This window comes from Drosophila novamexicana, unplaced genomic scaffold (assembly GCF_003285875.2).
Source record: "Drosophila novamexicana strain 15010-1031.04,08,12 unplaced genomic scaffold, DnovRS2.1 tig00000644-arrow-pilon, whole genome shotgun sequence".
In the NCBI taxonomy this organism is placed as follows: Eukaryota; Metazoa; Arthropoda; class Insecta; order Diptera; family Drosophilidae; genus Drosophila; species Drosophila novamexicana.
Genome location: NW_020824814.1, coordinates 524,623 through 551,550, shown reverse-complemented (window position 1 = coordinate 551,550; position 26,928 = coordinate 524,623). Strand labels below are relative to the sequence as shown.

General features: G+C 41.1%; 2 protein-coding genes across 4 annotated transcripts in view; one reads left to right on the top strand and one right to left on the bottom strand.

The window, feature by feature from the left end:
- Positions 1-26,928, bottom strand: part of LOC115762938 (JNK-interacting protein 1) — a 109,968-nt gene that overhangs the window by 31,384 nt on the left and 51,656 nt on the right. For all 3 annotated transcript variants that reach the window (XR_004017837.1, XR_004017836.1, XM_030705318.1), the window contains exon 2: positions 13,103-13,183. The gene's annotated coding sequence lies outside the window, so the exon portion shown is untranslated. The remainder of the gene's footprint in view (positions 1-13,102; positions 13,184-26,928) is intronic.
- LOC115762870 (protein bric-a-brac 2) overlaps positions 22,442-26,928 on the top strand; it is a 35,662-nt gene continuing 31,175 nt past the window's right edge. The window contains exons 1-2 of the mRNA XM_030705245.1: positions 22,442-22,549; positions 22,676-24,346. Coding sequence (XP_030561105.1) covers positions 22,442-22,549; positions 22,676-24,346 — 1,779 coding nt within the window. The remainder of the gene's footprint in view (positions 22,550-22,675; positions 24,347-26,928) is intronic.

Here is a 26,928-nt window from a genome sequence, read left to right as displayed (position 1 = left end):
GGCTTAACTATATAATAATGCTATATATTATCTATATTACTCTTCAAATACTTCCCATAAATATCTATAAGATATCTGCTGGCTGGAAATCTTTTCTATAGGTCAATATTATGTTTAACAGCTTAAAAGATTACTTTGTTTATGAAATGAATTATTAATTTTAATTGGGTTTAATATGTCAATATGAATCCAATCTGAAAACCTTCAAAAAATGTTGAAGGGGTTTGAAATAAAGCTTTAGAAACAGAACATGTTTTAAACTATTTTATATTTTCTAGTATTTATTATATATTATATTTATTATATTTATTATTATATAGTAAATGCCACAAAATTGCAAGTGTATATGCTTATTCGTCTTACTATTTATCTAACTAAAGTCGAGGGCTTTGTGCTACTTTTTTTTTGGTTTATTTTTTGAGCTCTGTAATTTTTAGTTGATGCGCCGTCATCTGTGTCTGATATAATTTAGCATGATTTCCAGTTTGATTGATGTTCAGAGATTTGTTTTTCTTTTTTTTTTTACTCCTACTTCTCCTTCTGCTTCTTCAGCTTTTTGTTGTTGTTTTGCTTTTGTGTTGTCAGCGGATAAAGTTGATATAAGCCCATGCATCGGTCAAATGCATATATCCATATCCATTATAATTAATGGCCTGGATTTTTATGCAAGAGAACGACACGAGAAGCGAGACGGAGGCGACAGGGAGTGGGAGTGGGAGTGGGAGGCGCAGACGGAGGCGTAGGTGGAGCTGCGCTGGGAAGTAGATGTGGAGCCTTCAACAATTTCCAAAGCAACCACATTGAATCTCTTGCCCGATAGGCAGCCACTGGCTCCGCCTTCCGAGCAGCCAGTTGGTGCGTGCTTCACACACACACACACAGATACACGCGCGCGTTATATACCAAAAAACTAACGGCAAACATGCGATAAGAGCAATTGCCACGAAGACGAAGCACTCTGGGAGCCAGAGCGTGCCGGAGAGTCCCAGTTCCCAGTTCCCACTTCCCACACTCGCAGTCGCAGCCGAAGCGCCGGGAACGTGGCGAAAGAGGCGCAAAAATCCACTGGGCAAATGAAAATGAATGGCAGGCCGCCTAAAAGTAGGCAACGCACGCCGTAGCCCACTTGTACATAAGTGCCCCCGGGGGGGCGAGGGCGAGGGGATAGCAAGGGGGCTAGCTTGTGTAAGAGTGTGGGCTGGAGGCGAGAATCCAGCCCAGCCAGAGACGAGCACGAATCGAAGAAGGAAGGAGTAAGAGGTGTGCGTAAGAGGAGCCAGTTGGCGGCTCAAGAAGCTGTTTGCATGGGCGTCGACAGGAGGGGGGGCTTGTGTGTGTGAGGGGCGGGCGGAAGGTGGGCTTGTCATAGATCAATTGGGAATGCGTGAGCGAGAGAGCGAGAGAGCGAGAGAGAGAGCAACAGCTCAAGCGCTTAGCACGTTGTGTTTTTTTTACGCTTAATTATTTTTGAGGCGTGTGTGCACACACACACAGCACAGCACACACACACAGCACACACACACACAAAGCACACAACACACACACACACACTCGTAGAGCACACTCTCGTAGTTAGTCGCTGGCAAACAAGCAAAACGCTCAAGCACTTTACTCAATTTAATTTCCTAATTAACTGCGGCACAGCAAAGCGTTGATGTCCTTCTTCTTCTTCTTCAGCAGGAGCAGCAGCAGCAGCAGCCATTCGCACCTTGCGCCGTGTCCTTGCCCAGTTACAGCCACAGTTCCAGTTCCATTTACAGTCACAGTTACAGTTCATTAATGTGCGTTTGCCCAACGTTTGCTGAGACACCTGGCCCGCGCTCCAGTCTCCGTTTGCTCGCCGTGTCCTTTCTGTCTTCGTGTCCTTGTTGTTGCCCGTTGGTAATTAGCAGCACACGTTTGTCCTTTAACACCCGCCGATCCTGGTTGGCATTAAATTAACTCAAAACAATTAACAGCAAAAAAAAAAAACAACAGCACGCGCAACATATTCCGCCCCTTTTTTATTACTATATTAAAAATACATATAATATAAATATATATGTATATTTATATGTGTGCGTTTATAAAAAACCCTTTTTTTACGCCCGCCACCTAACCACATAATGAAGTGTCCGTGAAAGGATAACATATGAAAAACGAGCTGGAAAAGTCATATGCTCTGGTCTGGCAAAGTTCAAATACCCTGACAGAAAGTTTTCGAGAAGCTTCCTTTTGAGCGAACATATGGACGGAACTTCAGACGAATTCGAACTGTAAACTGGCTCAAAGCTTAAATGTAAAGTATCGAGAACAAAGCAGGCATACATGTGTGCTCAGCAAAAGTCACCTCATGAGCCTGCGTGGCTGTCAGGCCTGAGCGTTGAACCAGCAAGCGAAAAGACGTCGGTTCGAGCTCAGAAGCTCAATTTTTCGATTTTTAAAGATATAGATATAGATATAGATATAGATATAAATATAGATATAGATATAGATATAGATATAGATATAGATATAGATATAGATATAGATATAGATATAGATATAGATATAGATATAGATATAGATATAGATATAGATATAGATATAGATATAGATATAGATATAGATATAGATCTTCCTTCTCATTTAACTGCAACGACTATCGATAAATTACTCGCGTTTTCCAACACTATAATCAGGGTTATCATTTGCTAGCTCAAATAGTTATATTATATCTAAGTTCCAAATACTAAATTTATGCAAAATTGTTCATGAAATGCTTCAATTAGGTAACATAATATAATATTATAAGCATCTACGGTCCCTTTCATAAGAGGAATACTCCATTGGAAAGGGTATTAAAATAGCAACCATTTCGCACACTGGCAGCGCGCTGACAGCTCTGTGGGGTCTTGTGCTTCGTACCTTGCCTTTTTTCAGTTATTTTACAGCATTTTTTTGCATTTTGTATTTTTGTGGCTTGTTGCCGCTAATTTGTTTTACTTTGTTTATAATAAAAACATTGTTTGGCTGTCGGATATCCGGACTTCCGGACACCTCACAGCGACAAATGGAGATGTGTAAACCGCAAAGGATAACATTTGCCGGACACCTAAAGGCGATTGCCTGCCGGAGATGTCCTGTGTGTGTGTGTATGTGTGTGTGCTTATGTCCTTTGCATCTTTGTGCCCCTGTCACATTATGCCAGGCTGTTAAATTGTCATGAGCCTGGGCAAGGTAATTATGCGGTTGGGCAACAGAATTCGGTTTTGACTGCCTGCGATGTGTTGTGTCTGTGGCCAGTCCAAGAAGCTGGCTTATCACGACGACCCGTTGGCGGTTAATTCTTGCGGTCTATCCAGCTCTGACCCTTTCCCCCAAACCCCCCTTACCATATCTGGTGCAGACTAAGGCGCTTAAGAGCTGTGCATAAATGCCCCAGAGATGCCATTGGCTTTTCACATTCAGCCTTCGGTTTAAGTCGCTCAGCTTATATATAAATATATGCGTATGTAGATGTGCAATATGTGCGGGGATCTTGCTAATTAGTACTTCAGTGGCATTCAAAACTCTGGACAACAGTTTTCTTAGAGACGAGTTACGTACTGCTGCGTATTTAAGAATACAAATCGGAGAAGATAAATAGGTAGGTTTTAGGTCGGTTAACCGAAACGGTCCAAAACTCCCCTCTTTTTTTGATGTATGTCTATATAGGATATTTGATATACACATGAATTTTGAACTAATATTCCCAGATGTAGATGGCAAATTGATCTAGAGACCAAACCATAAACAAAAGGTCAAACCTTTTGAAAATAGGATGATATTTGACTTAGTTATGGGAGTGGAATATTTTTACCCATGTCTACATACGAATTCTAGGGGTAAGATTTTGACATGGATTTCGACCCAAAAATATGTGTTCAGATTTAAATGCCAGATTATTTTAGAGGGAAAACCATGAACAAAAAACCAATCCTGATGAAAATCGGTTGAGATTTGACCGAGTTATGGAGGTGGGAAATTTCGACCCATGTCCATATACGAATCCTAGGGGTAAGATTTTGACATGAATTTGGACCCAAAAATGGGTGTTCAGATTTAAATGCCAGATTGTTAAGGAGGGAAAACCATGAATAAAATGCCAAGCCTCGTGAAAATCGGTTGAGATTTGACCGAGTTATGGAGGTGGGAAATTTCGACCTATCTCGTTATACGAATTCTAGGGGTAAGATTTTGACATGAATTTCGACCCAAAAATGTGTGTTCAGATTTAAATGCACGATTATTTAAGAGGGAAAACCATGAACAAAATGCCAAGTCTCATGAAAATCGGTTGATTTTTGGCCGAGTTATGGAGGTGGGAAATTTCGACCTATCTCGTTATACGAATACTAGGGGTTAGATTCTGACATGAATTTCGACAAAAAAATGTGTTGTCAGATTTAAATGCCAGATTATTTTAGAGGGAAAACCATGAACAAAAAACCAATCCTGGTGAAGATCGGTTGATTTTTGACCGAGTTATGGGGGTGGGAAATTTCGACTCATGGTATATACGAATCCTTGGGGTAAGATTATGACATGAATTTGGACCCAAAAATGTGTTGTCAGATTTAAATGCACGATTATTTAAGAGGGAAAACCATGAACAAAATGCCAAGTCTCATGAAAATCGGTTGATTTTTGGCCGAGTTATGGAGGTGGGAAATTTCGACTCATGGTATATACGAATCCTAGGGGTAAGATTATGACATGAATTTGGACCCAAAAATGTGTTGTCAGATTTAAATGCACGATTATTTAAGAGGGAAAACCATGAACAAAATGCCAAGTCTCATGAAAATCGGTTGATTTTTGGCCGAGTTATCGAGGTGGGAAATTTCGACCCATGTCTATATACGAATACTAGGGGTTAAATTTTGACATTGATTTTGACATGAATTTCGACCCAAAAATGTGTGTTCAGATTTAAATGCCAGATTATTTTAGAGGGAAAACCATGAACAAAATGCCAAGTCTCATGAAAATCGGTTGATTTTTGGCCGAGTTAGGAGGTGGGAAATTTCGACCCATGTCTATATACGAATACTAGGGGTTAGATTTTGACATTGATTTTGACATGAATTTCGACCCAAAAATGTGTGTTCAGATTTAAATGCCAGATTATTTTAGAGGGAAAACCATGAACAAAATGCCAAGTCTCATGAAAATCGGTTGATTTTTGGCCGAGTTAGGAGGTGGGAAATTTCGACCCATGTCTATATACGAATACTAGGGGTTAGATTTTGAGATTGATTTTGACATGAATTTCGACCCAAAAATGTGTGTTCAGATTTAAATGCCAGATTATTTTAGAGGGAAAACCATGAACAAAATGCCAAGTCTCATGAAAATCGGTTGATTTTTGGCCGAGTTATGGAGGTGGGAAATTTCGACCCATGTCTATATACGAATCCTAGGGGTAAGATTTTGACATGAATTTCGACTAAAAAATGTGTTGTCAGATTTAAATGCACGATTATTTTAGAGGGAAAACCATGAACAAAAAGCCAATCCTGGTGAAGATCGGTTGATTTTTGACCGAGTTATGGAGGTGGGAAATTTCGACTCATGGTATATACGAATCCTAGGGGTAAGATTTTAACATGAATTTCGACCCAAAAATGTGTGTTCAGATTTAAATGCCAGATTATTTTAGAGGGAAAACCATGAACAAAAAACCAATCCTGGTGAAGATCGGTTGATTTTTGGCCGAGTTATGGAGGTGGGAAATTTCGACCTATCTCGTTATACGAATACTAGGGGTAAGATTTCGACATGAATTTCGACCCAAAAATGTGTTGTCAGATTTAAATGCCAGATTATTTTAGAGGGAAAACCATGAACAAAATGCCAAGTCTCATGAAAATCGGTCGATTTTTGGCCGAGTTATGGAGGTGGGAAATTTCGACCCATGTCTATATACGAATCCTAGAGGTAAGATTATGACATGAATTTGGACCCAAAAATGTGTGTTCAGATTTAAATGCAAGATTATTTTAGAGGGAAAACCATGAAGAAAATGCCAAGTCTCATGAAAATCGGTTGATTTTTGGCCGAGTTATGGAGGTGGGAAATTTCGACCCATGTCTATATACGAATCCTAGGGGTAAGATTTTGACATGAATTTCGACTAAAAAATGTGTTGTCAGATGTAAATGCCAGATTGTTAAGGAGGGAAAACCATGAATAAAATGCCAAGCCTCGTGAAAATCGGTTGAGATTTGACCGAGTTATGGAGGTGGGAAATTTCGACCCATGTCTATATACGAATCCTAGAGGTAAGATTATGACATGAATTTGGACCCAAAAATGTGTGTTCAGATTTAAATGCAAGATTATTTTAGAGGGAAAACCATGAAGAAAATGCCAAGTCTCATGAAAATCGGTTGATTTTTGGCCGAGTTATGGAGGTGGGAAATTTCGACCCATGTCTATATACGAATCCTAGGGGTAAGATTTTGACATGAATTTCGACTAAAAAATGTGTTGTCAGATGTAAATGCCAGATTGTTAAGGAGGGAAAACCATGAATAAAATGCCAAGCCTCGTGAAAATCGGTTGAGATTTGACCGAGTTATGGAGGTGGGAAATTTCGACCCATGTCTATATACGAATCCTAGGGGTAAGATTATGACATGAATTTCGACCCAAAAATGTGTTGTCAGATTTAAATGCCAGATTATTTAAGAGGGAAAACCATGAACAAAATGCCGTCTCATGAAAATCGGTTGATTTTTGGCCGAGTTATCGAGGTGGGAAATTTCGACTCATGGTATATACGAATCCTAGGGGTAAGACTTTGACATGAATTTCGACTAAAAAATGTGTTGTCAGATTTAAATGCCAGATTGTTAAGGAGGGAAAACCATGAATAAAATGCCAAGCCTCGTGAAAATCGGTTGATTTTTGACCGAGTTATGGAGGTGGGAAATTTCGACCTATCTCTATTTACGAATCCTAGGGGTAAGATTCTGACATGAATTTCGACAAGAAAATGTGTTGTCAGATTTAAATGCCAGATTATTTTAGAGGGAAAACCATGAACAAAAAACCAATCCTGGTGAAGATCGGTTGATTTTTGGCCGAGTTATGGAGGTGGGAAATTTCGACTCATGGTATATACGAATCCTAGAGGTAAGATTTCGACATGAATTTTGACCCAAAAATGTGTGCTCAGATTTAATTGCCAGATTATTTTCCGTTTCCCGCCAATTTACCCATGTTGTCGCTGAAACACGAATTCATGAAGTTCTTAGGTGGAGCTTTGAAAACCTAACCTTTACCAAAAATCTCTGAATCGGAATTTTTACTGATTCGTGATCAATGCACGGCCCAGGATGGGTTTTCGAAATTACACCCGCATGTCTGGAATAATCGTATGTATTAAACTTTTTTGTTTACCGGCCGATCAGCCTCAAGCTCACTGTTCAATCCATTTCTAAGCATGAAAAACTGCCAAAGCTACTTGAATTCTTGAGAATCGAGGAGAAGAGCACTTGGCAGAGATTCGTTTTATTTACATTTGTGACAAATAAGCTAACGCACACGAGCGCTTGTTCGTTGACATATAACTTCCACTTGTTTTTATTATTATTTAATTATGTTATGGTCTTTAAAAACCCTTAACCCAATACTCATTTAAAGTCCAGCTAAGCCTTGTTAACTTGATTTAAATACTCGAATCCTTTTTTCTGGCTCTGTTTACCAGCCTTGGCGTGTCGCAGCCTTGTCAGACAATGTCCTTAATGAAATGAACAATCAGCACATGATCCGTGAATAACCAAAGCGGCGAGGGCTTAAGGATAACACAAAAATGTTGCCCAACCCGGACACCAACCCCCTCCCCTCCCCTTCACCCCTTTTCCGTCCGCATGTTTTTGGCACATTCTCGGTTTTCAGTTAAGTGACCGGAAAATTGGGATCCTTTACGGCACATTTAATTCACACATATGAGCGGCACAATTACCAGAGCACACGCCCAGGACATACAGCTGGCACACACACACACACACACACACACACACACACAGAGGCAGAGAAAGGGCAGGAGACACAGTCTGGAGCTGGCGCAAACGTAGACAAATAACACTTAAGAGCCAAATGCCAACAGTGGATTCCAGGGTCTCCATGTTGCCAGAAGGAAGTGCTGTTGCTGCTGCCGGGCGCCCAAAAGGCACGCGCCACACAAAATCGCGCGTGCCACACACACACACACTCACACACACACACACACAGGGAAAGCCACTCAGCTGCAACCTCGACAAGGACAACGCTGTGCTTTTTTTTTACATTTGCACGCAGAAGTGAGATAAAAAATATATATATATTTAAAAAGGATTTTATTCTAAGGACGCCAAACATCCTGTGGCACAGCGTGAGCTGGCAAAAAAAAAATAGGAAAATGTTTTTCTATATATATACTTGTATATTTGTATATGTTTTGTAGACAATGCCTCCGCTGGCTGCCAGGCAGGTCCCGGCGGGTCTCGGCGTGCTTTTGACTTTTATTTTGTTTGCGGGCATTAAAAAAGAATATATGTATATAAATATGCAGAAATGTGTGCGTGGATATGTTAGTTGATTGTATGCCCTTGCCAAATGGACAACATGAATTTCTGCTTGACATAAGTTACAAAATGTTTAACCACAAAAAATGCTCTTTCAATTTCACATGTCAAGTTAACGTACACAACAAAAAAACAAGACGTTTAAAATGAATACTAGTTTTTACGTACTTAAAAAGGCAGAGTTTGCATTTGAACCAGCGACTTTTCCAGCTTTTTGCTCATTAAAAATGTTGCTTCAATTTGAGATGTCACATTAAAGAGAAAATAAAAATCGATTTAAGTTTTGACGTGCTTCCAAATTCGATTTTAATATAAGAGTAAAGAAAAGTGTATAAAATTTGCATTTGAGCCAGCGACTTCTCTTGTGCCAGTATAAGAAGAATCAACTAAGAGGAAAAGCCGTGCCAAGAATGCTGTACAAAAAAATCTGATAAAATTGATGCAAGTTGTTACGCATGTAAAGAAAATATATGGACAAAATTTATATTTGAGCCGGCAACTTCTCTTTTGCCAGCTCGACGCTCACACGTTGACTCAAGTTTGAAGTACTCATAAATTTAGACTAGAAAAAGGAATTATGTAAAGAAAAATATATTGTGAAAACTAATGCTTGACCTGGTGACTTCTCTTTTGCTAGTTTGACGCTCGCTCATTTGTATATGATTAAAATCTGCCCAATTTTAGAGTAAAATAAAAAAATTAAAAGGCTTTGTATATGCATGTGAGAATTCGCAGTGTATTTCAGCTTCGCTGCGGCACTTGGCGAGTCTTAACTGGCAAGTATGAGAATTTTTGTTGTCAAAGATAAGTTGAGGTCGCAGATTTATGTATGTTAAAGCAGAGCGCATGATGTGTGGCATGCCACACAATGCCAGGCGACAACAACAACTAGCTCGGCCAGATAATTGTGTGCTCTGTGGTGGCATCTTTGCGGCTTTTGCCTCGTGTTAAATGCGATTTTAATGAGCGCTTGTCAGCGAAAGCATAGTTTCCAGCGTTGCATGTGCTACAACAAAATTGAGTCAGTTTCTTTTTGCGTTTTTTAGACAAATGATTGGGCAAATGCATTTGCTGGACGAGCCCGTGTTTAAGCCAAAGTCAAGAGCACGAGCTGCAGCTGTAAATGAAAATGGAAGTTGCTGTAAAAGCAGTTGCAGCCCTTAAGGGCAACTGTTTTGGCAGATGCAGCCTGCTTTGCATAGCTAACGCATAATCAAAGACCAAAAAAAAACGTATATGAATGCAATCAACGGGGTGTGCCCGACTGGAAGATACTCTCAATGCAGTAAAGAGCTTGCTGTGACAAACATTCGAACTCCTTTTTATGCATACAAGCACAGGGAAACGCACACACACACATGCAGGCCTCGCTACTTCTTCTTCTTCGCTTAGCCTCTTATTATAGGGTATGTATTCAAGCTTAACTTGGGTAATTGAAGTTCAATCTTAATAAAATTTCCAAGGCTTAAGTATGGCAAAGAAAAGTGTGTGCATACCAAGGCGCAAGACTGTAACATTAAAACTGAGTTTTTTTTAGTTTTGAGGGGGGATGAGGGAAGGTATATACAAAGTAATTTATTTTTTATTTTTATATACTATTCCAACAACTATATAGCAAGTTTGATGTCAGTAACCTTTATAATCCTCGAGGTACGCTTGAAAAACCAAGTCACAAAATCGTTTTTTTATTGCTTTTACTGAAATGGGCAGATATATCGTTTAGAACAATTATAATATCATGCTGCATGTGCTATGCGATAGTATATTTATGCAATAACATATTTATATAGTTACGCATCTCTCTCAATCGCCAAACCAGCATACCCCATTTAGCTATTTTTAATGGGTATAACAAACACAAAAAGAAGGCTCTCCCATCAACCGGCAACAGGCTAACCAATTCGCAGCTCAAGCTGCGCCCGGCCCACGTCCCAGGCCTCAACAACCGCAACTCACCTTGCTCACGCCCCTTCAATCACTCCCCCCGCCCCCGCCCAGTTTGCCACCTGCTGACCAGTTTTCCTTGCTGCTGCATAGGCAAACAGCGTTCGAAATTTTGCTTTGGCTCAAACAAATTTTTGGTTTGTTGCTTCGACCAAATGTTGTTTGTTGTCTTTGGGGCAACGAAACCAGAACCTGGACCTGGATCAGGACGAGGAGCAGCAGCAGGAGCTGTGCCTGTACCTGTGCTTGCACCTGAGCTGCAGCCTGGTGCTTGGAAATTGCGTTTCCGCTCCAGGAACAGCAAACCCCTCAAAAAAGGAAAAAAAAAATATGGCAAGAAAATGCAGAGAGAGCGGAGAGGAAGTGCACGGCGACAGCGCATTTCCTTTCAGCCGCATCCGCATCCTTTGGCCGCCTGCTGCTGCTGGCCTTTGTGGGCACACACACACACACACACACACACACAGGGGGGGCTGTGCGTGTGTTAGTTTTTGTTTGTTTGGTTTTTGGCGGAAATTTTGCGCTTGCAAATCGCATGGAAAATTCGAGTACAGGCTGCCCCCGGACTTCCATGTTGGTTTTGGACTTGAGCCTGCCTGGCCATGGTCAGGACTCCAACGAAAGGATTTTCATTTGGCAGCTTAGCAACGATGCGGGCAGCTGCACACACACACGCACACACAGAGAGAGAGAGAGGCACACACAGACAGCTGCAGTTGCTTTTCTAAACCTCTGGCGAGGACGAGTCGCGCGTCGTTGCCCGGCCACAGCCAACGACTTTGGCAGCGGCTGAGGCAACAAGCCGCCGCCACCAACCACCACGCCCCCTACCACGCCACGCATATGGGCGCAGCTGACGCATGCATGCGTGGGGTTAGGCGCCCGCCTACAAGGGATTGGAGGGAGGCGTGGACTGGGGCAGAGCTTAACAACGACAACGGCCAGCGGCGACTTGGGGCCGAGCATCGATTGAATTTATTTGCATTGTTCGAGCAGCAGCGGGCAGCGGCAGTGTTAGGGGGAGCGGGGAGTGCAAGGGGGGGGAGGGATAGGGCCTGCAAGTGTAGGCCTAGGCCTCTTTGCCCAGCGTTTGGAGCCGGGCTAACAATTCTTTTCGATTTTCATTTCCGTCTGCAACAGCAACAACAATTGCAAAGGCGACGAGCAGAGAGAGGGGGCAGCAGCAGTGGAAGGGGGGAGGGGGGGCGGTAGTAAGGGGCACAAACAGGGCGCAAAAATCATTAGAAACTCTTTTGTTAGGTAGCGCACGTCGCGCGGCGTTTGGGGAAATGAAACTAGAGAAAACTTCAACGACGACGACGGCAGCGGCTTTTACATATATTTTTTTGTATTTACTTTTTGTTTGCAGCAGGCGGAGGGAGGAAGGGGGAGCACGAGAACGTGGACGACGCGTCGTATGCGCAATTTTCTAACGGCAACGGCAGCAAACCAATTGACCAAGGCCCAGGACCAGGACCAGGCCCAGGCCCAAGCCCGGGGCAGAGTCAGCCAACGGAACCGACTGCTGCTGCTGCTGTGGCTACTTCTATTGTCAAAGGGGGCACACACACGCACACACACCTACTCACACACACAGCTTGTTGTTTTCTCTGCATTTTTTCTGCGCTGCGTGGATTTTGCGTGATCTACACTTTAAGCAGAGCTTGCCACAGTTGAAAATGCAGCAGCCACACAACGGCAGCAGCAGCAGAATCTAAAAACAAGTCAAAATTAACTGGAGAGGAGTGCACGACTAGCAGATACCCTGCTCATTATTTACAAGCCTTAAGCGAGCACATTAGCCGACTTTAGCTAAGATTGTTCCTCTCCCTCCCTTTGCCCCCACAATATGTTTAAGAAAATGAAATCTTGTTTAAGTTCGGCTCTTAAAGTCCGATTCTCATCAATCAGGACTTAAATATGGCATACAAAAGTGTGTGCATACCTAAATCCAAGGCAATACCTATTAAAATAAGTTACTTTCTAAAATAGTCAAGAATTATGGGAGTTTATAAAAAGTGAAATATTTAAGATCTGAATATACTCTACGTGCAGCTAAATTCGAAAACTGGAAACTCTAGCTCTTATATGCCTCGAGATATGTTCGATTAATCGAATATCGATATCGATTATTTAAAGGAAAATTGATCTGTGTGAACAAGAGGACAAGCTAAGACCTCTAGCTTCATACATACAGACGGACGGACAGCAGAAGCTCGACTTATTGCATATGCCTCCTTCTGCCTGCTGCTGCACATCTTTCCGCAGCAACCAATATACCCTCTCTCTACCCATTTGCCATGGGCTTAGGGTGCAAAAAAATGCCTTTGACCCAAGTATTCGCAGATGTAAATGTTACGGTCTGGACACAAACAATGCACTGGCAAAGTTAGCAAGCGCGAAGGATGCGCCTGGATCCAAGGATTATTCCGTTGGCTTCCAGAGTCGATTGTCCAAAGTATTGGAACAGTTTAAGTTGGTAAAAATGTATGATTTGTCTTTTTTAAAAGGCTTTAAAGCTTTCAAAGGGAAAGGGTTTACTTCACTTAATAAATGCTATGTTTCAATCAGAGTTCTTTTCCTACCTTAAACTTTTGGCAAGATTTTGCTTGCTTGAAAATTGTTCAATTGTTCCAAAATAGATTCCGGCGTTAATTATGTGGATGCTGAAAGAAAGGGAATAAGAAACATATTAGTTAGGTATACTCAATGTTTGTATATAAAAACTGATTGATTGACTGAAAGACTGATTGACTGATTTAAGAGCTAGGCAGCTGGAATTTCTACAAACAGAACAGCGTATTTTCAAGACTTGACATAAGAACTTGCTAAATACATGTTTCAGCGATTTTGGAATTTTCACCCTCAGCTGTGGAAAATCGGCGGAAAATTTGCAAATTTTCTATTTAACAACGAATTGATATTTAACTAGTTTTTAAAGATATTTTTGAAAAGTTTTTCGCAAAATACGACAGACTTTTAGCCAATTTTCAAATATATTTGTACAGCACAAACTCCAGATTGATCAGATTTGTCAGATTTTAATGTTAATGTTTATTAAAAAAATAAATAAATAAATAAATGTTGTGCAAGAAGCACAAAACTTGCCAGTATTATACCCGCTTGTATATGTATAATTTATAATCATAGTTATTTTCCTACTTTACATTTTCACAAGATCTTGCTCGGTGGAAATATCTTCACATGTTCCAAAATTAATTCCAGCGTCGATTTCGTGGATCGTGGCAGAGCTATTATAAAAATGCATATTACTTAAGTATACCTCATATAATAAATGCATATGGAATGCCATGGATATACAGAGCTATAAAATAGGGCTGCACGCTCAAAAAAGAAATGTCACTGGTTCAACTCACGGCCAATAGTTGGGATTCGGACCGGATCTCTCCCTCTCTCTCTAAAGGTATTCTAATTTAAAATTTACTTTGTTTGTGGCTAACTGAAAGGTTTCAGCAAAATATATAAACTGTCAGCCACACTTAACTCTTGCTCAGATCTTTTTATGGTATTCTCCTAGAGACTACGCTTAGCTCTCATTTATGTGTCGGAGCTGAAAACAGACGCAATTTTCATTTGAATGCTTTGCAGAGCACTCGAATCTTTAAGCCTCGTTGGGGGTTTGTTTTTTTGGCTGCTCTGCTTGGACAGAAGACATCAAATGTTCTGGCATTCGAAGGCCTGAAGAGCTCTTCAGAGAGTTTGCCCTTTCAGCTTTCAGGTTTGTTGTCCACTTCGATTTGTAGGTTAGCATATGCCCATGCCCATCTCCAGGGATATTTTGTTTTGTTTTTTATTTTTGTCGCCTCTGGTCTGCTTCTTTCTAGTGGCAAAGTCCATTTCCTGTCTCCATTTCTTTGACTTCTCTCGCTGGATGCTGCCAATATGAACTCTTTCGCTTTGCTAGCGGATGTCCTTTAACGTGGTTTCCACACCGCTGCCCACACACACACACACACACACACACACACACACGCACACATTTTTTTCACGCTTTTTCCCAATAATTTTCACTTTGAAATTTCCTACTCGCCACGGCAGAACGGAAGCCAATACTCGCTAGTTTTTCTTTTTATTTTTTTCACTTCACTTTTTAGTTCACAATTTTTTTTTTTGGTTTTTTTTTGGCTGCCATCTTTGAGCTTGTCAAAGCGGAAACGGCTTTCATTTCCGGCGTTCAGCGGCGCCACAGAAAGTGACTTGATTAAATGCAAAAAAAATTGACAAAAACTGTCATTTTTATAAATCTTGAAGAGCTCTTTGCCGGAGCCATCGATCTGTCTGAGCCTCGGGCAAAAACCTTTGAAGAGTTTGTCATATCCGAAAGATACTCTATCTTAGATCTAAGATCTTGTCATAACTGAAAGATACTCTATCTTAGAATTAAGATTGAGGAACTTTCTTTCTAATTGGCCTTTTTGAGTAATTTTCATGGTCAATGCGAAAGTTCAGTGTGTTTTTTTTGAGCCTACCAAAAAAATGATTTGGAGTCTTAAATAGTTTATTCTCTTGGAAAAAATCTATGAAATTCACTCTTAAAAATCACATATACGCGAATGCGAGTAAGAATTATATTAAAATAGATTTTTTTCGCTTAAAAACCCTATTAAATTCTTGGCTACACTTTAAAAAGAAGTTGGACGCTATGAAGAAAAGAAATTATATTTAATATATTTTACTCTCCTTCTGCAATTATTCAAGTTTTCAATAAACATTAGGTATACGGGGGCAATCTTACAAGGAACTCTCAGGATTTAAAAAAAATTATGCCTTAAAATATGATAGTTTTCTCCTTTATATCGAATTAAGAATTGAGTTAAGGTAAACCCTCGTTATTAGACTGAGGCACATTAATCTTAGAAATGGTTCTTATTTAGTTCAATAATTTATATCCTTTTTTGTGGCCCTGAATTCTGTACTCATATGATAAAAGATAAAGATTTATTGCAAGAGCAAACGAACTAGAATTTGAACTAGAAGCATAACTGGAACTGGAACTGGAATTAGAACCAGAACTATAACTAGAACTATTTTTGGAACTAGAACTAGATTTAGAGCTAAAACTAAACTCGAACTGGAAGTAAAATTAGAACTAGAACTATAACTGAAACTGGAACAAGAACCGGAACTAAAACTAGAACAAGAACTAGTACCAGAACCCAAATCAGAACCAGAACTGGAACTAGCACTAGAACAATAAGTGCAACTATAAGTATAACTGGAACTAGTGCCAGAACTAGAACTAAGAGTATCCGCTCACTGTAAACACATTTCTATAAATTAAAATATTTTGCTTATTTAACAGAAAAAAAAAACTATTAAATAAATATTAGCAAATCGTTTTGATTCGCTTTTGTAATTCGCCGAGTTTCGTGTCTGCCGAAGCTGGCGGCAGGCCGAACAGGCGCGCTTATAAATATTTACGATGCTACGCTTTTTTCTACACACAAGCACACACACACACACACCAATATAAATATATATATATATATATACGTATATAATTCATATATATATATATATTTAAAATGCCAGCCAATGGGCGTTGAACACGAAGCGTGCGAGCGCACGAAGCACAAAAAAGGCCAAAAAAAAAAGAGAGAAAGCAAATCAAATAAAATATGCAAAATATACAAAAACAAACACACGCACACACACGAGCGCACACATGGGCAATAGTTTAGTTGTTGTTATTGGCTGCGCACATGTCAACCAGCAGCAGCAACAACAACAACAACAACAACAACAACAACAACAACAGCTGCTGCTGCTGCTGCTGCAGGAGGCCTACAAACAACAACTATGCGAGCTGCATATTAAAAATGCGTTCGTAGCGCCGCCTACTGCGTGACGTCACCAGCAAGAACAACAACAACAGAAGCGACAACAACAACAAGAAGAAGAACAGCTCGCATTTTGCATTTCCTCTTTGGCCCGCTGCACATCTTTCTGCTTAATGCTTTTGCTGTTTTCTTCTTCTTCTTTTTTTTTTGCTGCTCGTTCCTCTTCCTCTTGTTGTTGTTGTTGTTGCGCTCAAAAGTTTCTGCTCTTTTTGGCCTTGCCAATGAGCGCCGTCGTCTAAGAGAGCGCCGCAGCAATGCTCGGCTCGGCACGCTCTCTCCCTCTCGCTCTCGCTCACACGCGCTGTTGTTAGTCTCGTGAAAGTGGTAGGGGTGTTGGAATGGGGAGTGAGGGGTTCGCCTCTCACCTTAGCTGCTCGACTGCTCTGTTCGTGTAGGGAGCGAGCGCCAAGCTTGCGCGCTCGCTCACACCCGTTGCGCTGGCCGCCTGTTGGCTCGCAGCGAGGGCGTGGCCAAGTGCTGTAGTTTTTCTGTGCTCTTTTCGCAGTAGTTGGGCTAAGCAGCAGCAGCAGCAGCAGTGGCAGTGGCAGTGGCAGCAACAACAATAACGTTGAATGGCTGCAATAAGCTGAAGATTGACGTCGTCGGGGGTTGCACTAAAAAACTATTTGCAACATTTTCTTACTGGACCAAATGCTGCAGCTTCTCTCTTTCTTTCCGGCCAAAAGAATGCGCCTCTTGTCGTTGTTGTTGTTGTTGTTGTTGTTGTTGTTGTTGTTGCTGCTGCTGCACTCGGCCTGTTTTGTAGTAGGCGCAATTTTTTGGTTATGCGTGTCTTGACGTTATTCGCGATTTTTATGTATTTGCCTTATTGGCTCGTCCACTGTCTGCCCCCTCCCCCTACTCCTACCCCACGCTCTATAATCTAGGGTTCACAAGTTGGCAGGACAGCAGGCTGGCTGCCATGAAAGCTAAACCTGATTTAAATAGCGCTTAAATGAAAAATTATTAATTAACTTAAGCTGCGACAAGATCGCACAAGTTGTAATAATTAGAAAAAAAGAGAGCGCGCACACACTTGACGCTCTCTTAAGCCATCAAAGGCCGGCTGCTCTTAAGACGCAGCGGGCAACGCGCCGAATTCGCCGCAAACAACCGGAATAACAAAGTGTGCTCTCTCTCTCTCTCTCTCTCGCGCGCGCGTTCGCTCTCACGCTCTCTGTGGCGCTCGCGCTCACGCAGCAATACGGCAGCGACGCCGGCAGCGCAGCGACGCCGAGTTTCGAGTTTCATTCATTGTATCTGTTAGATACTTTTGCCGAGCAATCAGTTCGTATTTAACTTTCGTCGTGAATGCAACGCAACGTTTTGTGAGCAGCGTACGCAAAGAGCCAGAGAACAACAACAACAACAACAACAACAACAATAACAATAACAATAAACGAATGTGCCGCTAAACGTCGTCGTCGCCGTCGTCGTCGTCGTCGTGTGTGTGTGTGAATGAAACAACAAACAACAACAAATAAGAAATTAAATATAAATACAAATAGAAACAACATAATGTGCTGCACGCGTTGCACAAACTAAACACTCAACAACAACAACAACAACAACAACAACAACAAATGTGCGTCAAGCAAAACTTGGAAAAGTACGTGGAAAACTCAGTCAGCTTTGTGTATGTTGAATTTGCCTTTTGTTAAGCCATAAAAAGAAATATGTTGTATAATTATGATTATTATAATAATTGACAAATAACAGCGTAACGTAACGTAACGCAACGCAACGCAACGTAAGGCCAAGACACGTCACTTGCATTTAATTGCCGCATGAAAATCGATGCGCTATTTATAAATAAAACATGTCTCCATATATATATGTATATAACAAATTATACATATTTATATGTGTTTATTTATGTGTATAAATTATATTTATATATATATATATATATTTATATGCTTGTATATCTATAAATTATCGAGGCGCCTTTGCGCACATTTTGCCAGCTCCTTTTGCTGCTCTACGCCAAGAAATTGTAATTTATAAATTTATAACGTGTGCACAGCGCCCCCCTCCCCCATCCCTCTCTCTTACACACACACACACATAGAGCGCGCCAGTCTGGCTCGTAAAAAGTGTTTTTTTGGGCGCTCAGCAAAAACTTACGCGCCGCATCCTGTAGCTCCTGCAGCTCCTTGTTGCTGTCGCGTCTTGGCCAGGCGCGCCAAAAACACACACACACACACACGCGCACACACACACTGGGGCACACACACAGCTGTGGGCCATAAAAAGGCTGGCAGCACAAGCTGGGGCCCAGGCGAACGGCAACAACTTGTGTAATTTATTATTTGCCTGCATAAATAATAAATAAGCGTAAATAAATAAATACAAAATATATATTTATATATGCGCGAACACACACACACACACACACACAGAAAGGTGCGCGCCGCTGTCAGGCAACAACAACAACAACAACAACAAAATGTGCTGTGCAAACTTCGCAGGACTCGTAAATTAAATAAATAAAAATAATAAATATTAATATAAAAAAAAAGAAGAGAAATAACAAAAAAAAACGAAGCACAAGTTTGACTGCTGCGTGGCCAAGTGTGTGTGTGTGTTGTGTGTGTGCCTGTGTGTGTGTGTGTTGTGTGTGTTGTGTGTGTTGTGTGTGTGTGTTGTTATTGCTGCCGCAGCCGGCTCTTGGCTTTCTTTTTATTTTTAATGTGCACATTTTCGTTTTATTTTATTTTATTTTATTTATTTATTTTTTTTTGTTCTTGCCGCGCTTCAATTTTAATTTTTTTTTATGCCGCGCAACAGCTGCGCGCATTATAAATAATTAATCAAAAAACAACAACAACAACAACAACGATAAGGAAGCGCTGCCAGGCTCGGCCTCAGTTTTCAGTTTTCAGTTTTTGGTTTCAGAAAAACTTGAAGAAAAAAAAAATTGCCAAACAGGAAATGGTCAAAGAGCAGCAAAAACAACAACAACAACAACAAATAACATAAACAATAAAAAAGAAATACAACAGAAAAAAAATATAAAATAACATATAAATATTTTTGCGCGTTTTATTTGTTTATTTTATTGGTTTTGTTGCCTTCTTGTTGTTGTTGTTGTTGTTGTTGCTTTGCTTTTCCCAAGAAGCATTAAATTGAAGGCGCAAAAACAACAACAACAATAAATAAAAGTTATAATGGCAAAGCAGCCACAACAACAACAACAAAAAGGCAAAAGTTGCCAGCAACAACAATAAATAAAATAATAATAAAAAAAAACAAAACAAATCGCAGCGTATATTTTCTTATGGCAATTGTTGTTGTTGTTGTTGTTGTTGTTGTTGGAGCGCCAAATTGGGCAGCCTTCTGCATAATAAATATAATAACAAGAAGAAGAAGAAGAAAAAGCAGTCAGAAAGAAGGGCAAGCCGAAGTGCAAATACACTTCAAATAAATGGAGCTTGGAAAAGATGTTCGAGACAAGCTTTCTCTGCGTCTGATTGTTTCCATTCCATGCTATATTATAAAGTTCTTCGATTTGAGATAGTTTTTCAGTTAAGTGAGGAGATTTTTCAAGTTCTTGTGAGCAGAGTTTTGTCAAGATAACTTGGGCAAGAGAAGAGTTGGGCAAACATAATGCACTTCTCCAAAGATGCGTCCCATAGCGCTATATGCTATATTACGACATATTTACTCGACTTAAAAGTACGCTGCGTATTCTGGCAAAGTTTTATTGAAAAGAAAAGCTATATGCACTTCCCTGTTGAAGCTGATTCAGAATATATATACTTAAGCCTGGCAAAGCATACATATTTTCTATGAATTAAGGAAAAGTTATCAATATATATATCATGAGTGTTCGAGTCCTTAGCCCAATATTTCTACAGGATCGCATTTTTGGAACATATCAAAACACACATTTTACTTAAGAAATAGGTTTATACCCTCTGGATAGGGCATATCCAGATAGAGAGACGCCTCTCCGCAGTCAGCAGATTTAATTGGAATGAAATAATAAACATAAAACAAGAGAGTCGCAGTCGCAAAAGAAGCAGCAAAAGAAATACAATAACAATAATAATAAAAATAAATTAATTTTATGGCTGACTGTGTTTGCATTGCCACACACACACGCACACACGCACACACACACTCGCACTCTGTGCGACAAAGTGAAACATTTCTGCAGACCTCCCACGCGCAGTAAGACAAGCGCCCCGCCCCCCCCGGCCCCCGCCCCAACCCATCGAGCGCAACAGCCGCAACAAAATAAATTTATTTAAATGCCCAGCTATACACATACATACACACACATATACACATACATAAATACATTAATATATGTATGGGCATACACATACACGCATTTATTTAAATAAATATAATTACGCAAATGTGCTGAACGGCCATAAATAATAATATTTAATTAAATATAAATGTATTCCACTTGTTTATAAAGCGACGCAGACTGAAACACAAATGAAATGAAAAGATAATATATATATATATATATGTATATATATATATATGCAGATACACAGCAGATAAAACAGATAATACTATATATATTCATTTGTCTGCGCGGAGCAATAATTGTTTGGAAAATCTCTATAATAAATTAGGCTGAAATGAAACATAAATAAATGTGCGCTTAGCTAATAAAATAATAATTTGCCAGGGGTGGGGGCAGAGACAAAGACAGATGAGTGGAGCGTGGGAGGTGGAGTGGGAGGCGGAGTGGGAGTAGGGGGAGCAGGGGCTACACTTGCAGCAAATGAACATGAAATGGAAGTGCTCCAGAGAGAGAAAGGCAAAGATAGAGAGAGGAGAGAGAGAGAGAGAGAGAGAGAGAGAGAGAGAGAGAGAGAGAAAGAGAGAGAGAAAAAGACAGAGAGAAAGCGGAAGACAAATAAAAAAGAGAGAGAAACAGAGAGAGAGAGAGAGAGAGAGAGAGACAGAGATAAAAAGGGAGAGAGAGAGAGAGAAAAGAGAGAGAGAGAGAGAGAGAGAGAGAGAAAGAGAGAGAAAGAGGGAGAGTGACGAGAATGTTGGCCTTATTTGATAGAGAGAGCTATGCAAGACAACAAGCGACCATATACAAAAGAAGTTGCTGGTTCAAATCTCAGAGGAAATGACCATATTAGAGAGAATTAATAAGATCTAACTTCTATTAACATCAAAACTATCTAGCAGATCTTGCTAAATGCGCCAACAGAATGTTACTGAGGCAGTCGAACTAGAAAAGTTGCTGGTTCAAACCTCAGAGGAAAAGGCCATATTAGAGAGAATTATTAAGATCTAACTTCTATTAACATCAAAACTATCTAGCAGATCTTGCTAAATGCGCCAACAGAATGTTACTGAGGCAGTCGAACTAGAAAAGTTGCTGGTTCAAATCTTAGAGGAAATGAGCATATTAGAGAGAATTATTAGAATCTAACTTCAATTAACATCAAAACTATCTAGCAGATCTTGCTAAATGCGCCAACAGAATGTTACTGAGGCAGTCGAACTAGAAAAGTTGCTGGTTCAAATTCGAGAGGTGTATTTTCTTAATTTAGTATGATCTAACTCTTAGAAATTGAAATTATAAAACTATCTAGCCAAAAGAGCTAACTAAATAATACTGGGGCAAAAGCAGGAAAAAAGTTGCTGGTTCAAACCCAGATTATTTGTCAGCTAAAAGTTCGACTTTATAGTTCAATAATAATTATAATAAAAAAGCAATCAATATATTATCTAGGCAGATCTACAAATATTAAAGCAAATATTAAAATAAATTAAATTATGTGAGAAAAGTGTGAGAGATTTTCTTCTTCCTCTTCTTGATTTTGCATTGAAACTTTTACTTATCTTTATTTATTTGTAAGATTTCCGTTTGTTCAGCGATTTCACTGAAATTAACAAATTTGCATTTGGTGTGCCTTTTTTTCTGTCTTATTGCAGCTGAAAACGAGAGAAACAACAGCAACAACAATTTCTCTGCTGAGAGAAAAAAAGCTGTAAAATGTGCTAAATAATTGAGAAATAGAGAAAAAAAAACTCTGAAAGAAACGAACTCTGTCAAAGTAAAAGCAAAGCCGCAGAACTATGGATATGACCAAGGACATCATGGATTTCGAAAGGAAGCTCGAGAGCGAGCAGTACGAGCCCAGCGACTACACAATGGTTAATGCCGAGATGCCAAAGCAGTCGGAAGTGCAACCGGAAACGGAGACGGAAGCAGAAAGGGCCTACGAAACGGTCAACAAAACATTGGACGAAGCTCCAAACGAACAGCTGTCGTCCGCGGAGCAGCAACAGGAGCAGGAACGGGAGCTGCAGGTCAAGCTGGAGCAGGAGCCGCTGGAGAAGCCGACGAGCGTGCTCCATGAACAGCCGCTGACGCCGCCGCCACGCCCACTCACCTCCAGTGAGGTGGTGGGCCACAGCGAACCGCTCGATCCGGAGCTGCGCGTTCAGCTGAACGCCAAGAAATCCCGCTCGCTGCCCGTCTCCCCACAGCCGCTGGTCGCGCACAATTTGGCGGCAATTGGACTCTTTGAATTTGGACAAACGCGCAGCAAGATGTTGCAGCAGGAGCAGAAGCCAAAGCTTGGCCAGAAATTGACCCCAGTTGGAGTCGGAGTGGGTCTGGGCATGGGCAAGAGCTCGCCGGCGGACAATCAACAGTTCTGCCTGAGATGGAATAATTACCAGTCGAACCTGACGAACGTGTTCGACGAGCTGCTGCAGAACGAATCCTTCGTGGATGTGACGCTCGCCTGCGAGGGCCAGTCCATCAAGGCGCACAAAATGGTTCTGTCCGCCTGCTCGCCCTACTTTCAAGCGCTGTTCTACGATAATCCCTGCCAGCATCCGATTATCATAATGCGCGACGTCAACTGGTGCGATCTGAAGGCTCTGGTGGAGTTCATGTACAAGGGCGAGATCAATGTGTGCCAGGATCAGATCAATCCGCTGCTAAAGGTCGCCGAGACGCTCAAGATACGCGGCCTGGCCGAGGTGAGCGCCGGCTCAAGCGCTGCCGCCTCCTCGGGCGGCCTTGGGGGCGCCTCGCTGCTGCCCGAGCAGCGCATGACCGTCTACGACGAGGACGAGGATGAGGATGAGCTCGCCGCAGCTGCGGCCATACTGAGAGCCAGCGAGGAGGAGCAGGATGAGCATTTGGCGCCCAAACGCGCTCGGCTGCTGGCCAAGCTGCGTGCCGGCGACTCGGCGCTGGATCTCAATCAGCGCCAGCGCAAGCGTTCCCGCGACGGCAGCTATGCCACGCCCAGCCCGCTGCCGCTGCGCGCCGAGTCGCCGCAGCGTACGCCCAGCGCAGGCGCCGGCGCCGGCCAAAGCCAGCCGCTTTCCATGACCACATCGACAATTGTGCGCAATCCGTTCGCATCGCCCAATCCGCAGGCGCTGCAGCAGCAGCCCGGCTGCGCCTCCAGCGCGTCCAGCAGCGGCAGCAGCTCGGCCGCCTCCACAGCCGGCAACTCGGCCACCTCCTGCTCCAGCTCCAACTCCAACTCGGGCGGCTCCTCGGCTGCTAATGCCTATCGCAGCTGCTCGCCGGCCCCACCGCCGCCGCCGCCCGCGGCGCACAGCAATGGCTCCGTCGCGGCGCTCAGCTCGCCCACCGGCAAGAACCAGGGCTCAGCTGGCGCTGCGCAGGCGCAGCTGCCGCCGCACATGGCCGCCGCCGTGGCCGCTGCAGCACATCATGCCTCGGCATCGGCCTCGGCCCCGCCGCCGCCGCCCAGTGCCTCGTCCATGCACCATCATGCGGCAGCCGCCGCCGCCCAACAGCTGGCCGCCCAGCATCAGCTGGCCCACTCGCACGCGGCCATGGCCAGCGCCCTGGGCGCCTCCCTTGCCGCAGCCGCAGCTGGCGGCGCCGCAGCGCCGGCCGTTGGAGGCAACAGCGCCTCCTCGGTGGGCGGGCATCACGATGACATGGAAATCAAGCCGGAAATTGCCGAGATGATACGCGAAGAGGAGCGGGTGAGTTGACATCCAATTGAATATATATATATAATAAAAGACTCGCAGAGAAAAACAACTTAATTCAAGTCGAAAGTTAATAGAAATCAGACAGAATATTCTTAAGTTATTGATGAGAAACAATCTGAGACTTGGATATAATTTAAAAAAAAAAGGCAGATACACATTTGAAACAATAGAGAGTTTCACAGTTCTTAGTTTGAGTTGTGGATTAACAAAAACAGTTCTTAAAATAAGCGAAAAAGATTTGGTTTAAGTTGGAAATACTCAAAGACTTGCATTCTTACATAAAAAGAATATAATTTGATTACTTCAATTATGTCATCTATATAAAAAATGGGAAATTTGAAGAAAGGTTCAAGCAGAAAATACTTGATTGAAGAAGTTGCATACTTAAAATAAAAGAAAATATAACAGTTCATTCGAAATGCAGTTCATTTATGTCTTGCATTGCTCGAATTTGAATTAAGTAGAAATTTTTGTTTTAAGAATTTGCATACTTGCATTAATGCAAATGCAAGAGCTCTTAGTTCTAGCATTGTATTCTAACCTTATGAAGGAATAAAAAAATGAAAACAGAAAGTAAAAAATGTAAAGAAAATAAAGACTTGGATTAAGTACAAAATGCTTAATTCATTTGCATACGTAAGCGTAAAGAGTTGACAATGGAAACACAACATTTCTTTCTAAAATATTTGCGTTTTAGGCCTGAACAAAAAAGCAAATGTTTGGCATTTTTCGAAAATATTTGATTGAATTTTCTGTTTTGGGCTAAAAGAAGTCAAAGGAAACATTCGTCCAATTAAGATTGTGATAATAGAACAATATAACTGCCTTGTAAAAAAGGAAAAGATTAATCAGCAGAATTTTCCTAAGTTCCAGAATTCTCGATGATTTTGCCGCTTCTTTCCACTTTTCACCTCATTGATAAGAATTGGGGCGCCACATTTATTTGCCAGTAACATTTCTATTTCTTTTAGTACAAAGTTCTTAAAAATTGATTTGATTAGCGATTCGCGAGTAATAATTGCTTAAATTAAAAATTATAATCTTGATAGTCGTCAATTTATATTGTTATAGCTACTTGAGCCGAACCTAATCAGTTAATAGATTAATATATATAGATTATAATTAACTAATTGGCTAATTAATTTCACGCAAGAATGCCAAAAAAAAACTAGCCAAGTACATTGTACCCCAATTGGATCTATGCAAAACATATACACATATATATATGTACATATTTATGTATGTGTATGTGTATGTGTGTGTGTGTGTGGCTTGGCATTTGGACCGATTGTTCAGTTGGCCAAAGGGGCATGCGATCGAGTTGAATTATTTTTACATAATGCGCATACGCCGCGTGTGACCAAAAAATCAACAAACAAACAAACGGCAAAATAGGAAAAGTGCATAAATGCATGTCTATTACATCGAATTAACACAACAACAACAACAACAGCAACAACTGCAACAACATTGGTTGTTATTTCTATTAGATTGCAAATTAAAGCCGATTTTCTATTTGTATAAGAAACTGCGCTGCAGTCGAAAGTGCGCGGAGGGGGGAGGGGGCCCAGCCTAGGCTCTGCTCGGCCCGGGTGCCACTGGGGTCTTGACATTAACTGCGTCAACGACTTGAAAAAATAATTCAACATTTAATGCTAATGACGTCAAATTGCGCAATGCACGCATCCAGCAAAGAAAATGGGCACTAGACGAAGAAAACAACAACAACAACAACAGCAAATAAAACATTAAAATTAGTTAAACAAATGACGAAAAAAAAAAATTGATGGCAATGCAAACAAAAGCGGCGCAAATATTTGTCTCGTGTCGCGTTTAACTCAAGGAGTTGCATTGCGTTTTTCTATAATTTCAACTAATGCGGCTTTGATTCCACTTTGATTGCGCCCCACCAAATGCAACGCTGTGTGCACTGAGAGAAATAATAAGCAAGAAAATGTATAGAACATTTAATGCAACACAGGTAAAAGCTGTGCAAATTGTTGCAATTAGCGTAGAGTCTAGCATATTTTTTGTGGATATAAATAAAGATAGATATCTATATAGAAATAATATCGGTATAGATAAATATCTAAATATCTGGGGTTATAAGCGCAATTATGTCGCAAACATCTAGCCTTGAGTCTAGAGCAAAGAAAAATATATCAATGTAATATAATATATGCTTTTTAGATTGAGAACATTTCTCATATTTGATGTAAAGATATATTCAAGATATGATCTTGCACTCATAACCCTGTATTAGAGGATGTTTTGTTAGTCGGAAGTTTTGAATAATATTATTTAAATATATGCATATTATATTCCGAAGCATATCCAAAATTTTATGGAACTTTATGAGCAGCTGTTTTAAGAACTTGAAGCGAATAAACTTGACTTAAGATTTCCCTTTTCAATTTTTATAACTCAGCTTTTGCTTAAAAACGTTGAACTAGTTACTTTTTGGCTGATTTGGTGTATGAACATTTCATGTGTTCCACTTATATGTGCCTGACTCGAGCTTTTGACTAACCCGTGCCTGACTCGAGCTTGTTCTAAATCATTTAATAAATATT